This window comes from Salmo salar, chromosome ssa19, assembly GCF_905237065.1.
Source record: "Salmo salar chromosome ssa19, Ssal_v3.1, whole genome shotgun sequence".
NCBI lineage: Eukaryota > Metazoa > Chordata > Actinopteri > Salmoniformes > Salmonidae > Salmo > Salmo salar.
In genome coordinates, this window is record NC_059460.1 from 50534713 (window position 1) to 50550810 (window position 16098).

The 16098-nt window shown below is 43.8% G+C and overlaps 1 protein-coding gene across 2 annotated transcripts in view; it reads right to left on the reverse strand.

The window, feature by feature from the left end:
- The window catches only part of grid1b (glutamate receptor, ionotropic, delta 1b), a 424434-nt gene that overhangs the window by 59222 nt on the left and 349114 nt on the right, over positions 1–16098 (reverse strand). For both annotated transcript variants that reach the window (XM_014158350.2, XM_014158349.2), the window contains exons 7-8: positions 9616–9777; positions 8568–8687 (exon numbers count right to left, since the gene is read on the reverse strand). In XM_014158350.2, the coding sequence (XP_014013825.1) occupies positions 8568–8687; positions 9616–9777 (282 nt within the window). The remainder of the gene's footprint in view (positions 1–8567; positions 8688–9615; positions 9778–16098) is intronic.

The following is a 16098-nucleotide window of genomic DNA, read 5'->3' on the forward strand; positions in this document are numbered from 1 at the left end:
TAATAGTGAAACATAAAAAAAGACCATCGTCAGTGAATTTCCCAAAAATGTATACAATTATCCTTTTTAGATAAAACTATACTAAATATATTCACGTCATCAAATAATTGATTAAAACACACTGTTTTGCAATGAAGGTTTACAGTAGCCTCAACAGCACTCTCTGGGGTAGCACCATGGTGTAGCCAGAGGACAGCTAGTTTCAGTCCTCCTCTAGGTATATTGACTTTAATACAAAACCTAGGAGGCTCATGGTTCTCACCCCCTTCCATAGACTCACACAGTAATTATGACAACTTCCGGAGGACGTCCTCCAACCTATTAGAGCTCTTGCAGCATGAACTGACATGTTGTCCACTCAATCAAAGGATCAGAGAATGAATCTAGTTCTGAAAGCTAAAGCTAGCTAGCACTGCAGTGGATAAAATGTGGTGAGTAGTTGACTCAAAGAGAGAGACTAATTTGAACTAACAATTTTGAACTAAACTAAAAAAGTAAATGAAGGAGAAGGAAGAGAGAGAGAGAGCTATCTGTCATTGTATTTAATTGTTTCACTTTCACTTACTTAGCTAGAGAATGCAGCTAGCTAATTTAGCATACTTCAACACCCGGCTCAAACAGAGAGGGTTGCTGTGTTAGCTAGCTGGTTATCGCTATCCAACACTGGAACTCTTCCAAGTCAAGATAAGCTTTTGGTTGTATTAATAAATTGCCACCGAGGCCCACCGGTGTAACTGCTAAATTGCTTGCTGTACACTGTACTGCATCTTTGTAGCTGGTTTACTAATGCGTTAGTTCTAGTATCTAGTTCTATTGACTATGACGTTAGCTAATATGGTGACAACGATGTACGCTGTGTGTTGCAGTTAGCGGTTATGATACGAAGGTTTGGCTTGGAATGTTTTTTTTTGCCTGGTCATAGACAGCTGTTGTGATTTGCACTAAAGTCCAGAAGCGAAGGGCGAAGGTGAGAGGAGGAGAGCGCGTAGATGCGAGAAGGAATTATACAACGAGCAAAGTGATCATGCTGTTTGTATGTGGCTGCTATAAAAGTGAACTGTGTTTGCGGGTGATCAAGGGTGTATTCATTCTGCTAATTCTGTTGAAAAATGTTTCTTAAACGGAAGCAAACGGAATGAAACAGGGATAAACATAGCTGAATTTGCCCAATAGAAACTCTTGTTTGCAACTGTTGGTGTAATGATTACACCCTAGCTCAGACAGATGCAGGCAAGAGTGTGCAAGGCGGTATTGAATGTGGCACTGTCTGTCACTTTGATTACAAAACAATGTCTCTAGACCTGTACACGTACATTTGAAACATTAATTTGTAGGCTAGGTTGTAGCAACCTCATGAGGGGTATAGGGAAAATTCAAGTATCATCTAGTAGCCTAAACCTATTGATGTTACACTGAGCTGGGTAAAGGGAATATGAATGACAGTCATCCAATATGTTAAGGCCAATATGTTAAGGCGACGTCACTGGAGTGCATGTGTATGTGGGGCTGATGGCTGTGGACCCTAATGGCCATAATGTAATACATTGGGTTCATAATTCAAGTTGGGATGCTGGGTGATTAAATCAGCAATGCCATTGGTTTGCCTCATTCCACTTCCCTGTAATTTACATTATTCCTTATTCTCCATGGTGGACCGACAAAAACAGTTGCACGAACCAACCAATGCGAAAACCCTATAAAACACATGTCAAACACAAAGCCCGCAGGCAGAATCCGGACCATGACGCATTTCTATCTAGACCCTGCAACGATTTGGGTTTTCAATACATTTTGGCCCGCTTCCATCACTGCAAGTCACAGCAAGCACTGCCAACATGCTGCACGCCAAATGGAAGTGCCTTGCCACACACCCACCCCTCTCCCTGACCCACACACACACACCCACACATAAGCACACACACACCCACACATGAGCCAGCCAGTGCACTGTATAATATCATCACTAAAGGCATGGATCAAATCTTCTACCGGACCTAAAGTTTAAGCCTGTTGTAGGCCCATGCCAAGTTTCGGTTGCAACAGGTCATTGCTGCAGCCTACAGAAAATGTCATACAGGTTGTCAAAATGTTATAAAATAAGGATTCACGTGCGGGTATAAATTACTACTAAAGGACAATAGGACACACTAGCGAGTAAAAATGAGTCAACAGTTGAGTCATTTACTTAATGAAATTACAGCCTGATGCACTCACATCTGTGAATTCAACTTCAATTGCGCTGCTTTGTGTGTCACGTTTATCGCGAGCAACGGAGGGAAAGTGTACAGACACAAGACCTAGCTTGGCTACTAAAATGTTGCAGTGTGGCTTCAGTTTTTAAAGCTTGATAATGAATAAGCAAAAAACTAAACCTGCAACAAAACACCAAAGGAGAAACAGACATAATACTCTATGTCTGGCCTGCAAATTCGTTGTGTTTTTTTCAATATGGCCCTTGCGCTGATTGAGTTTGACACCCCTGCTATAAAACCCTATGAAATTTTAAAAATATGAGTCAATAAAGCACTTGATAAGCAGGCTTTGACACTTTCCTCCTAAAAATTCAGCCTTAGGCAATGGCTGACATTTCTCCCAGTCATGGAGCATGTCCCTGTTATGTGGGGCGTCGTATGGAGACGTTCACATCTGATAGGCATCCTCCATTTTAATGATGTCTATCTTCTCCTCAGCAAGCACCAGTGAAAGTATCTTAGAATGAGAGTGGAACAATAGCAGAATACACTCTGCCCAGCAAACCGGCAACATTCCCAGAACATTAGTTAAGATTCCCATTAAGTTCCAGTTAGGATGATAACATCCCAAAAACATTCTCTGAATGTTTTTTATAACAAAATATTGTATTTTCCAATTGATTTTTTTTTTATATTCTTGGAATGTTGTCCTAACATACACTTAAATGTTGTGCACAACATCTTTATCAACCATCACAGAACATCCCCCAAAAGTTTTCATAAAGTTTTCAGGTAAGGTAATGTACCAGTAATGATTTCCCAGCAAACCAAAATTGTCTCTGTAAAGGTTTCCAGAACATCTGTTAGGTTGCGACAAAAACTGACCATTCATGGTGATGATTATAGAATGTTTGTATAAAATGTTCCCAGAACACATTTCTTCTGTTCTGGTAACGCTTGTCGTTAGAAGGAGAAGTGGACCAAGGCGCAGCGTGGTAAGTATTCATGATACTTTATTTCAAGAAAAACTCAAACAAGAATAACCAAAAGCATCAAAACGAACGCGAACAGTTCCGTCAGGCGCAGACACTAAACAGAAAATAACCTCCCACAAACACAGGTGAAAACAGGCTGCCTAAGTATGATTCCCAATCAGAGACAACGATAGACAGCTGCCTCTGATTGGGAACCACACTCGGCCCAAAAACAAAGAAACAGAAAACATAGACTTCCCCACCCGAGTCACACCCTGACCTAACCAAACATAGAGAATAATAAGGATCTCTACAGTCAGGGCGTGACAGTTCTTTAATGGTTCCCAGAATCTTTCATTAGATTGTGGGAACAGCCTGCTGGGAACATTATGGGGAAATCATAAAATATACGTTCCCAAAACACAAAAACTGTCCAGTTGTGCTGACATTAAGATAATGTTTGTATTCAGGTGCACAACAAGTGGTACGACAGGGGAAGCGTACAGGAAATTGCAAGATTCTGCTCTCCTGACTTGGAATACTTGGTCATCAATTGTCCCCCTTTTTACCTTCCATGAGAGTTCTCAGGGATTATCACCATGGCTGTGTATATCCCGCCCCAAGCCAACACCAAAAATGCTCCCAAAGATCTTCATTGGACTGTGAACCAACTGGAGGCTGCATACCCAGAGGCAGTGTTCATTGTCGCGGGGCACTTTAACAAAAATAATTTGAGGGCACTGCTCCCAAATTATTATCAACATATTGACTGTCCAACTCGCGCAAATTCCACGCTTGGCCACTGCTAAACACCTTTTAGACATCGGTATAAGGCCCTCTGCCATCCTACTTTCCTCAAATCTGACCACGACTCCATTTTGCTCCTCCCCGCTTACAAACAAATACTCAAGAGGAAAGTTCCGGTGGTGAGGTCTGTACAGCGCTGGTCTGACCAATCAGATTCCAAGACTGTTTTAAACACGTGGACTGGAATATGATCTGGGTCACCTCTGGGATAACATCAATGAATATGCCAACTCAGTCACCGGATTCATAAAACAAATGCATAGATGACGTGATACCGATTGTGTCTTTCAAAACTTAACTGATTAAAAAAATGTGGATTGTTGGCAGCCTTGTCAGAAAACTGAAGGAGAGAGATACTGCTTATAAACACGGCAAGGTGACCGGGGACAATTGTATGGTTAAGCAGTACAAATACAACCTACGCAGATCGATCAAGATTGCGAAACACAAGTATAGGGACAAAGTGGAGGAGCAATTCAGTGGGTTGGACATGAGGCGTTTGTGGCAGGGGCTTCTAATGATCACGGATTACAAAAAAAAGACCAACGCCGCCCTACTGGACGAGCTAAACACCTTTTTCTCACACTTCAAGCAAAACAACTCTAAGCTGCCGAGGAGAGCCCCTGAGGACAACGAGGGAAATGTGCTTACAGTCTACAAGGAGCATGTATGTAAGTCACTCAAATGTGTTAACCCTCGCAAGGCAGCCGGCCCTAGCCACATCCTCAGAGCATGTGCAGACCAGCTAGCTGTTGTATTTTCAGACATCTCTCTCTAGCTCAGGCCGTTATCCCCATCTGCTTCACGATGTCCATTATCATCCCTTGCCCAAGAAAGGGAAAGTAACTGAACTGAATGGCTACTGACCTGTAGAACTCACTTTAGTCATGGTGAAGTGTGTCGAGAGGCTGGTCAAAGACCACATCACCACCTCCTTCCCTGACACACTAGACCCTCTCCAATTCGCCTACTGCCCGACAGATCGACAGACAACGCATTCGCCATTGCACTGCACACTGCCCTCACCCACCTGGACAAAAGGAATGCATATGTGGGGATGCTGTTCATCGACTACAGCTTGGCCCTCAATACCATAGTGCCATTTAAGCTCACCACAAAGTTCACGGCCCTGGGACTGAACTCCTGCCTATGCAGCTGGCTCCTGGACTTCCTGACGGGCCGCCCCCAGGTGGTGAAGGCAGGCAACATTACCTTCTCCACACTGGGCCTCAACACGGGGGTCCAACAAAGGTGCATCCTCAGTCCCATCCTGTACTCCCTGTATACCCACGACTGTGTGGCCTCACACAGGTCCAACTCCATCATTAAGTTCGCTGACAACACGACAATTGTAGGCCTGATTACCAGCAACGACAAGATGGCCTACAGGAAGGAGGTAGGCACACTGATGGCATTGTGCCAGGTTAACAACCTCTCCCTCAACGTCAGCAAAACAAAGAAGCTGATTGTGGATTTCAGGAGGAACCAGGCTGGGCAAGCCCCCATCCTCATCAACGGGGCCACCGTGAAGATGGTCAAAAATGTCAAGTTCCTCAGCATCCAGATCGCCGAGGAGCTGAACTAGTCTAACCACATGGACAATGTAAAATCAAATAAAATCAAATGGTATTGGTCACATACACATGGTTAGCAGATGTTAATGCGAGTGTAGCGAAATGCTTGTGCTTCTAGTTCTGACAGTGCAGTGCAGCAATGTGGTGAAGAATAAATTTGGCCTGTCCCTCGAGGGCCCTCACAATGTTCTACAGGAGCACCATCAAGGGCATACTGCCGAGTAGTATAGGAGCATCATGGCAAAAAGTGAAAGTAGCTTCTACCCCAAACCATCAAGCTGCTGAATAGCCACCACTAGTAAGTATTCTTTTTTTTGGTCTGGTTTCGGGAAATACAGTTTAAGTCCTCATTGTCCGAGACAGAGTCAAGACCAAGTAAATATGTATCCGACACAAGACAGATACACTCAATATGTGGTCTCGAGACCAGACTTGAGTACTATAACCCTGATTCCCATCAGACTGTTCCCAAAACCTACTGAAACATTCTAGGAACTTTTAAAGAACAAACAAAATGTTTTATGGGAAAGTTCTTGTAATATCAGGTGAATGTTTTTGCTCCCTAAAAGAAACATTGTAGAATCATCTGCCCAACTGGACAGTTTTTGTGCTTTGTGAACATATCTTTTGTGATGTCCCCACATTGTTCTCAACAGACTGTTCCCACAACCTAATTAAGAATTCTGGGAACCTTTAAAGAACAGATTAAATGTGTTCTAGGAATGTTCTTGCGTCATCAGACAAATGTTTTATACAAACATTCTATAATCATCACCATGACTGGACAGTTTTTGTGTTATAAGAATGACCTAACGATAGTTCTGAGAACTTTGACAGAAACCAATTTTGGTTTGCTGGGTAGTCAGTGAGGAGAAACAGAGCTGGTCTCTTCCCTATGGGACAGAGAAGTACACAGTGTCCCGTAATACTGCGTTTCTTTTCAATAGATCTACTGAGGGAACCAAATAGGGCGCTGGTAGAAGGTAATGCCCAATATGGGAAATATAGAGTATTATATGACACAACAGCATACAGTGTGTGTTGCTATGGCCACAGACAGAGCTGTGTTGACAGTGGCCCTGTAGCTGCTTGTCCTACAGTCGTTATTACAGGATGCTTGGCATGTTCTCCCTCAGCCACAACTGACTGGTGTTTGATCAGGCCTCTCATGTTAGGGAGCAGGAAATATAGGCTGGCAAAAGCATTACATTAGCTGAAATAATGTGTGTGATTGAAATACAGTAACAGCTTAGCTGTATAGTAGCATGTTATTGTATGGTAGCCTTATAGAAATAGAAGTCATTCATATCTAATTTCTATGGGGAGCCTACTCATTTTGAGTTTTTATGTCTTAAGATGTCGTGCTGAAGCACTTTATAGTCATTCATGTCATTCATGTCCTTCATGTCGTTCATGTCATTCATGTCATTCATGTCATTCATGTCCTATGGTGTTTTCTACTAATGGTTTCTTCTAATGGTCTCATGCCTTCAACACAAATGCATACTAAACCAATGAACTAGTTGGTTGTTATTTCCATTATGTTCATGTTGAATATAACACCCTGTATGTGTTTTACTAGGACGTATTCATGAAAATGAATAGTTAAGAAAAACATATCTTAGCACTTGACAATTAGCATTATAGAATATAGGGAATTTAGGTAATGTTGGTTAACCTTGTTTTTTCATATATTAATAAATAACCTAGCTAGATATTGTAGCGTATATGACATTTCTCGGTACAATTTTAACAGATAACTGACAGTATTCAGTGTGGATGACGGATCACCACCTCAAGCTGAACCTCGGCAAGACGGAGCTGCTCTTCCTCCCGGGGAAGGACTGCCCGTTCCATGATCTCGCCATCACGGTTGACAACTCCCTTGTGTCCTCCTCCCAGAGTGCTAAGAACCTTGGCGTGATCCTGGACAACACCCTGTCGTTCTCCACTAACATCAAGGCGGTGACCCGATCCTGTAGGTTCATGCTCTACAACATTCGCAGAGTACGACCCTGCCTCACACAGGAAGCGGCGCAGGTCCTAATCCAGGCACTTGTCATCTCCCGTCTGGATTACTGCAACTCGCTGTTGGCGGGCTCCCTGCCTGTGCCATTAAACCCCTACAACTCATCCAGAACGCCGCAGCCCGTCTGGTGTTCAACCTTCCCAAGTTCTCTCACGTCACCTCGCTCCTCCGCTCTCTCCACTGGCTTCCAGTTGAAGCTCGCATCCGCTACAAGACCATGGTGATTGCCTACGGAGCTGTGAAGGGAACGGCACCTCCATACCTTCAGGCTCTGATCAGGCCCTACACCCAAACAAGGGCACTGCGTTCATCCACCTCTGGCCTGCTGGCCCCCCTACCTCTGAGGAAGCACAGTTCCCGCTCAGCCCAGTCAAAACTGTTCGCTGCTCTGGCACCCCAATGGTGGAACAAGCTCCCTCACAACGCCAGGACAGCGGAGTCAATCACCACCTTCCGGAGACACCTGAAACCCCACCTCTTTAAGGAATACCTAGGATAGGATAAAGTAATCCTTCTAACCCCCCCCTTAAAAGATTTAGATGCACTATTGTAAAGTGGTTGTTCCACTGGATATCATAAGGTGAATGCACCAATTTGTAAGTCGCTCTGGATAAGAGCGTCTGCTAAATGACTTAAATGTAAATGTAAATGTAGTATTCTGGCAGGTTCTTGTGTATGCTTTGCCTCAAGGACTGCAGTATGTTCCACAGGGTAGTTTCCACACTGATTTCTGTGTGCTAAGAAACCCACCCCAAGACACCTCAGAAATCGCTGCCAGCAATTTATGGGCCATAACCTCCACTGTTTTAAAGAAATGGTTTACTGACTATCTCGTCGAGGCTTGCTGTGCTGAAATACCACTGGGTAGTGCCACAGAGGTCGTAGCTTCAGAACTGCACAGAGAAGAGTAAACTCAAAAACATCTATCAGACTTACAGCCATCTTGAGACAAAGGAGGAGTGACCACCAGCAGCAGAATCATCATACTCACCCTTTTCACATCTTTTCCAAACGTCTCACTGAAGCTGGTGCCCAGTATTTCAAACTGGACGTGAGAATTGGATCCGTTAGCTTTGAAATCCATCGTTCCTGTAAGGCCTGTGATATGTCCCTGTGATGGGAGAGAGAGGGAGGGAGATAGAAAGAGAGAGAGAGAGAGAGAGAGAGAGAGAAATATGGGATGAATTTCATAGAAAGAGTGAGGTCTCACAGAGTCACGACAAGACCACCTGTCCAGTTCCAAGACCTTTAGTATCAAGACCATAATGAAATTGATGCGCTCCCAAAGCCAGTTTAATATTGTGGTTGAATCAGTTTGAACCAGTGACACTGTGCTAGGGACAGGCCGAGATCTCTGAGACAAAGATATCTATCCCATGTCCCCCCAGGGATAGATTAAACTCTCTCCACAGCTCTCTGTGGCTCATAGAACGTTAAATGAGCATGAAATTGAAGAGTGCACACACACACACACACACACACACACACACACACACACACACACACACACACACACACACACACACACACACACACACACACCTGCCAATACTACTCTGAAGATATCATTGGAAAAATGGACCCCAAAACCCATGAGCGCCACAAAAAAACATAAGAGTATCTGGAGAGGAGATCTAGTACGTTGCTCCTTTTAGTGCTGAAGATATTAAGTCTGGAGAATGGCAATAGCAGAACTGACAAGGGGGTGGCAACCATCTTCATCTCCCACAGCTGAGCATCTCCAGGTGTAACGCAAGTAGAGTGAATTAGATTCAAGGACTGTTTCTTTTACTCTTTTCTGCTTCCGACTTTATTCAAGGCCTTGTGCCCTTCTGCTTTCGAAAAACATTGGATTCACAACCTATGTCCCTTGAAAAACCTTTCAAGTATTCAGCATGATGAAAGTCAATCAATCACAATCACAATAAAAAAATATATATATCTCTGTTTCACTGCAATGACTAGGAAAGTCAGGAAAACAATTCATAGAGTATAAGGTTAGAAAAAGGTTCATGTTCACGTTCTGAACTAAAGTTTACCATCTGGATGTTCTCCAGCATGGACCAGCCTCCATTCCAAGGCTTGGTGGACTTCTTGATGCAGTTCAGACTGGCCATGCTGTGCCACTTCCTGTCCACCAACTTCCTCTGGAAGGCATTGGCCAGTGCCAGCACGCTGTCATACAGGTACAGGTTGGACACCTGGAATACAGAGGGAGGAGGAGGGAGAAAACACCATATAATTAGACATAGGACTCTAGAAAGGGCATTAGCATCCTAGTAACATGCCTAACAATCATCCATCTTGGTCAAGAAAACATCCATACTAGAAACTGATTAGTACTTCCTGGATAGATTTTCCTCAGGTTTTCGCCTGCCATATCAGTTCTGTTATACTCACAGACATTATTGTAACAGTTTTGGAAACTTTAGAGTGTTTTCTATCCAAATCTACCAATTATATGCATACCCTAGCTTCTGGGCCCGAGTAGCAAGCAGTTTAATTTGGGCATGCTTTTCATCCAAAATTCCGAATGCTGCCCCCTACCCTAGGGAAGTTAAACGTGATTAGATCATTGTTGATGCACAACAGTAAAATTTAAGCTGCACCGTAATGGTTGATGTGTTTGATAGGACCATGATTTCCAATGGGTATTGTCTGTTTGTGTGTCATGACGACATGGAAAACTACTGCATAAGCAAAGGTTAGAAAGGCTTTATAAACAGAGCCCTGTGGTTGTCTGTCAAAGCAGCGCAACAGATGTTGGTCTTTTTCTGATAGGGAGTGAATGGGTGCTAATCCTAGTGACCTCTGGGACTAGGAAGCACTGTGAATGGGAGTAGAAAACAGCTGGGGACTTCAGGATCCCACATGAACCCCCCCCCCCCCCAAAAAAAAACACACATGCATGCATGCACACTCACACACACACACACCCGTCTACCACAATCCCATATTAAAGTGACACACAGCATGACAGCCCCCTTGAGCAGATGTGAGTGCAGTACCAGAGTCAAACCAGAGCCATGGAGCAGAAACAAAATGCACAGTGACAAATAAACAGCGGAGCAGTCCAACTGTTTCAGCTATGAAGGACGCAGGACATCACACTGGGCTGCGATAATGTCATAACCTGCACTGACAATTCATGCCATCTCCATTCTCCAGCATGTTAGAATAACAACATCAAGCAATACGGAGCTGCATCTGCATTACAATACTATAGGCTACCTCATACATCCACCCCTCATCATGATATGATTGTGATAACACACATCTGTTGTAATTATTATTCCTTTTGGCATTTTAGAGTGTGAACCCACAAATCAGGACCAGGCCCGTAATGTGCAGGCCTACTGGAGGGTTGTAATTCACACAGTAAAGCAGTCTGCACTAGTTTGTGGCCAGATTAGAAGCCTCAAGAACAGCTATGAGCCAGGCTGGGCTCAGCTAACTGAGTCCAGGCAGGGCTAACTGAGGCTGGACTAAGACTGGGTAGTCTGGCAAACCCGACCCTAGGTAAAAGGGTGTCTGGTTTGAATGATGGACTCTTTAGGCAGAGAGGCACTGCCTACATCGATAACGAAAAACTCACAACAAATTACGAGGCAAACCAAAGTTTGCAGGCAAAACCTTTGCAGTGGTTCATATGATGCAAAATGCAGTTTCATATGATGCAAAATGCATCATACGGGGATGATTTCTGTATTTTGAAGGGTACATAAAGTAGTGGCGTAGACACTGACGTAGTTCCCCTATGACAAAAGAGTCCATCATTGAAACCAGACCCGAGTCACTGCTTTTGCCAAGGGTCAGGTTTACGAGACTAAGGCTGAGCTGGGCTAACTAAGTCTAGGCAGGGCTAAGGCTGGGCCGTTGATAGTAGATCTGCCTGGGTAGTGTGTATGTAGCTGAAGAACTGGGAGAGCGACACTGGCTACAACGTCCCCATCACTCCCAACCCCCCATGACCTAAATCTCTCCATCAGTAACACTTAGAGAAGGCAAGAAAAGCAACAAATCAAATCACATTTTATTTGTCACATGCGCCAAATACAACAAGTGTAGACCTTACCATGAAATGCTTACTTACAAGCGCTTATCCAACAATGCAGAGTTTTTTTTAAGTAAACAAGAAAAAATTAATATATTCAGTACCAGTCAAAAGTTACTCATTCAACGTTTTTTCTTTATTATTACTATTTTCTACGTTGTAAAATAATAGTGAAGACATCAAAACTATGAAATAACACATATGGAATCATGTAATAACCAAATAAATGTTAAACAAATCAAAATATATTTAGTATTTCTGTTTCTTCAAAGTAGCCACCCTTTGCCTTGATGGCAGCTTTGCACACTCTTGGCATTCTTGCAACCAGCTTCACCTGGAATGCTTTTCCATCAGTCTTGAAGAAGTTCCCACATATGCTGAGCACTTGTTGGCTGCTTTTCCTTTACTCTGCGCTCCGACTCATCCCAAACCATCTCAAATGGGTTGAGATCAGGTGATTGTGGAGGCCAGGTCATCTGATGCAGCACTCCATCACTCTCCTTCTTGGTCAAATAGCCCTTACACAGCCTGGAGGTGTGTTGGGCCATTGTCCTGTTGAAAAACAAATGATAGTCCCACTAAGCGCAAACCAGATGGGATCGCGAGTAGCTGCAGAATGATGTGTTAGCAATTCTCATTAAGTTTGCCTTGAATTCTAAATGAATAATTGACAGTGTCACCAGCAAAGCACCCCCACACCATCACACCTCTTCCTCCATGCTTCACGGTGGGAACCATACATGCGGAGATCATCTGGTCACCTACTCTCTGTCTCACAAAGACATGGTGGTTGGAACCAAAAATCTCCAATTTGGACTCAACAGACCAAAGGACAGATTTCCAACAGTCTAATGTCCATTGCTTGTGTTTCTTGGCCCAAGCTAGTCTCCTCTTCTTATTGGTGCCCTTTAGTAGTGGTTTCTTTGCAGCAAATCGACCATGAAGGCCTGATTCACGCAGTCTCCTCTGAACAGTTGATGCTGAGATGTGTCTGTTACTTGAACTCTATGAAGCATGTATTTTATGCTGCAATTTCTGAGGCTGGTAACTCGAATGAACTTATTCTCTGCAGCAGAGGTAACTCTGGGTCTTCCTTTCCTGTGGCGGTCCTCATGAGTGTGAGTTTCATCATAGTGCTTGATGGTTTTTGCGACTGCACTTGAAGAAAGACATTTTCCAAATTGACTGACCTTCATATCTTAAAGTAATGATGGACTGTCATTTGTCTTTGCTTATTTGAGCTGTTCATGCCATAATACGGACTTGGTCTTTTACCAAATAGGGCTGTCTTCTGTATACCATCCCTACCTTGTCACAACACAACTGATTGGCTCAAATGCATTAAGAAGGAAATAAATTCCACAAATTAACTTTAAACAAGTCACACCTGTTAACTGAAATGCATTCCAGGTGACTACCTCATGAAGCTGGTTGAGAGAATGCCAAGAGTGTGCAAAGCTGTCATCAAGGTAAAGGGTGGCTACTTTGAAGATTCTCAAATATAAAATATATTTTGATTTGATAAACACTTTTTTGGTTACGACATGATTTCATATGTGGTATTTCATAGTGTTGATGTCTTTACTATTATTGTAGAATATAATAAAAATAAAGAAAAACCCTTGAAAGAGTAGGTGTGTCCAAACTTTTGATTGATACTGTATATAATAAAATAAAAAAATGAAATAAATCAAAGTGAAAAAAAGTAACAAAATAAAATAACAAATAACGGCGCTATATACATACAGGGGGTACCAGTACCGAGTCAATGTGCGGGGAAATAGGTTTGTCGAGGTAATTCAGATAATATGTACATGTAGGTAGGGGTAAAGTGACTATACATAGATAATAAACAGTGAGAAGCAGCAACGTAAAAAAGGGGGTGAATGCAAATAGTCAGGATAGCCATTTGATTAACTGTTTAGCAGACTTATGGCTTGGGGTATAAGATGTTAAGGAGCCTTTTGGACCTAGACTTGGCGCTCTGGTACTGCTTGCCGTGCGGTAGTTGAGAGAACAGTCTATGACCAGGGTGGCTGAAGGCCCAATTTTTAGGACCATCATCTGATACCGCCTGGTATAGAAGTCCTGGATGGAATGAAGCTTGGCAACAGTGATGTACTGGGCCGGATTTACCACCCTCTGTAGCGCCTTGCGGTCAGATGCCGAGCAGTTGCTAGGCCAAGCAGTGATGCAACTAGACAGGATGCTCTTGCAGCTGTAGAACTTTTTGAGCATCTGAGGATCCATGCCAAATCTTTTCAGTCTCCTGAGGGGGAATAGGCTTTGTCGTGCCCTCTTCACGACTGTCTTGGTGTGTTTGGACCATGATAGTTTGTTAGTGATGTGGACACCAAGGAACTTGAAGATCTTGACCCGCTCCATTACAGCCCCGTTGATGTGAATGCAGGCATGCTTGGCCCTCCTTTTCCTGTAGTCCATGATCATCTCCTTTGTCTTGATCACGTTGAGGGAGAGGTTGTTGTCCTGGCACCACAATGCCAGGTTTCTGACCTCCTTATAGGCTGTCTCATCATTGTCTGTGTTCAGGCTTACCACCGTTGTGTCGTTGGCAAACTTACTGATGGAGTTTTAATCATGTGTGACCGTGCAGTCGTGGGTGAGCAGGGAGTACAGGAGGGGACTAACCACGCACCTCTGAGGGCCCCCTGTGATGAGGATCAGCGTGGCAGATATGTTGTTGACTACACCTGGTGGCATCCTGTCAGGAAGTTCAGGATCAATTTGCAGGTGGAGGTGTTTAGTCCCAGTGTTTTAGCTTAGTGATGAGCTGTGAGGGCACTATGGTGTTGAACGCTGAGCTGTAGTCAATGAACAGCATTCTCACATAGGTGTTCCTTTTGTCCAGGTGGAAAAGGGCAGTATGGAGTGCAATAGAGATTGCCTTATCTGTGGATCTGTTGGAGCGGTGTGCAAATTGGAGTGGGTCTAGGGTTTCTGGGATGATGGTGTTGATGTGAGCCATGAAGAGCCTTTCATATCACTTCATGGCTACAGTTGTGTGCTACGGGTCGGTAGTCATTTAGGTCGTTACCTTGTCGTTCTTGGGCACAGGGACTATGGTGGTCTGCTTGAAATGTGGGTATTACAGGCTCAGTCAGGGAGAGGTTGAAAATATCAGTGAAGACACTTGCCAGTTGGTCAGCGCATGCTCTGAGAACACATCCTGGTAATCTGTCTGGCCCTGCAGCCTTGTGAATGTTGAGCTGTTTAAAGGTCTTACTCACATCTTCTACTGAGAGCGTGATCACACAGTTGTCCGTAACAGCCGGTGTGCTCATGCATTGTTCAGTGTTGCTTGCCTCGAAGCTAGCATAGAAGCATTTAGCTCATCTGGTAGGCTTGCGTCACTGGGCAGCTTGCTACTAGGTTTCCCTTTGTAGTCCATAATAGTTTGCAAGCCCTGCCACATCCGACGAGCGTCAGAGCCGGTGTAGTAGGATTCAGTCTTAGTCCTGTATTGATGCTTTGCCTGTTTGAAGATTCTTCAGAGGGCATTGCTGGAGTTCTTATAATCGTCCGGATTAGTGTCCAGCTCCCTAAAAGCGGCAGCCCTTTATCTCAGTGCGGATGTTGCCTGTACTTCATGGCTTCTGGTTGGGATATGTACGTACGGTCTCTGTAGGGACGACGTCATCGATGCACTTATTGATGAAGCTGGTGACTGATGTGGTATACTCCTCAATGCCATCGGATGAATCCCGAAACATATTCCAGTCTGTACTAGCAAAACATTCCTGTTGCTTAGCATCCACATCATCTGACCACTTCCAGATTGAGCGAGTCACTGGTACTTCCTGCTTGAGTTTTTGCTTGTAAGCAGGAATCAGGAGGATAGAATTGTGGTCAGATTTGCCAAATGGAGGGCGAGGGAGAGCTTTGTACGCATCTCTGTGTGTGGAGTGAAGGTGGTCTAGAGTTTTTTTTTCCATTGGTTCCTTTGACATGCTGGTCGAAATTAGGTAAAATGGATTTACGTTTTCCTGCACTAAAGTCGCCGGCCACTAGGAGTGCCACTTCTGGATGAGCATTCAACAACAACAACAACAACTCTGCATGTTTACTCCCTTATCACTTCTCTCCTCCGCCTTGTTGTTAGTTGTGTCCTTTCCTGATTTCTGTGTTTTGATGATAACCTTCTTATTACTTCACTATCACAACATGTTCAACCACAGATCAACAACAAGTGACCCGGTTAGAAGTCTCCATCGAGAGTTCTGTGATCGGCTATCTCAGTCATGCTTATCCCATCCATAGAAGTGGAGTGAATCACTACATTATAGAGGGGATTTGCTGTGTGCCAGTATACCGACAGAGTGAAGAAATGCATATGGCTAATTTGTTAATACATGGATAATTTACAGCTTTCCAGGTTGTGAGAACTAGATGCAGTGGTGTTAAAAGTGCAAATTCAGCAACAGACTGCTGATGGGGTTTCGCCGGCACC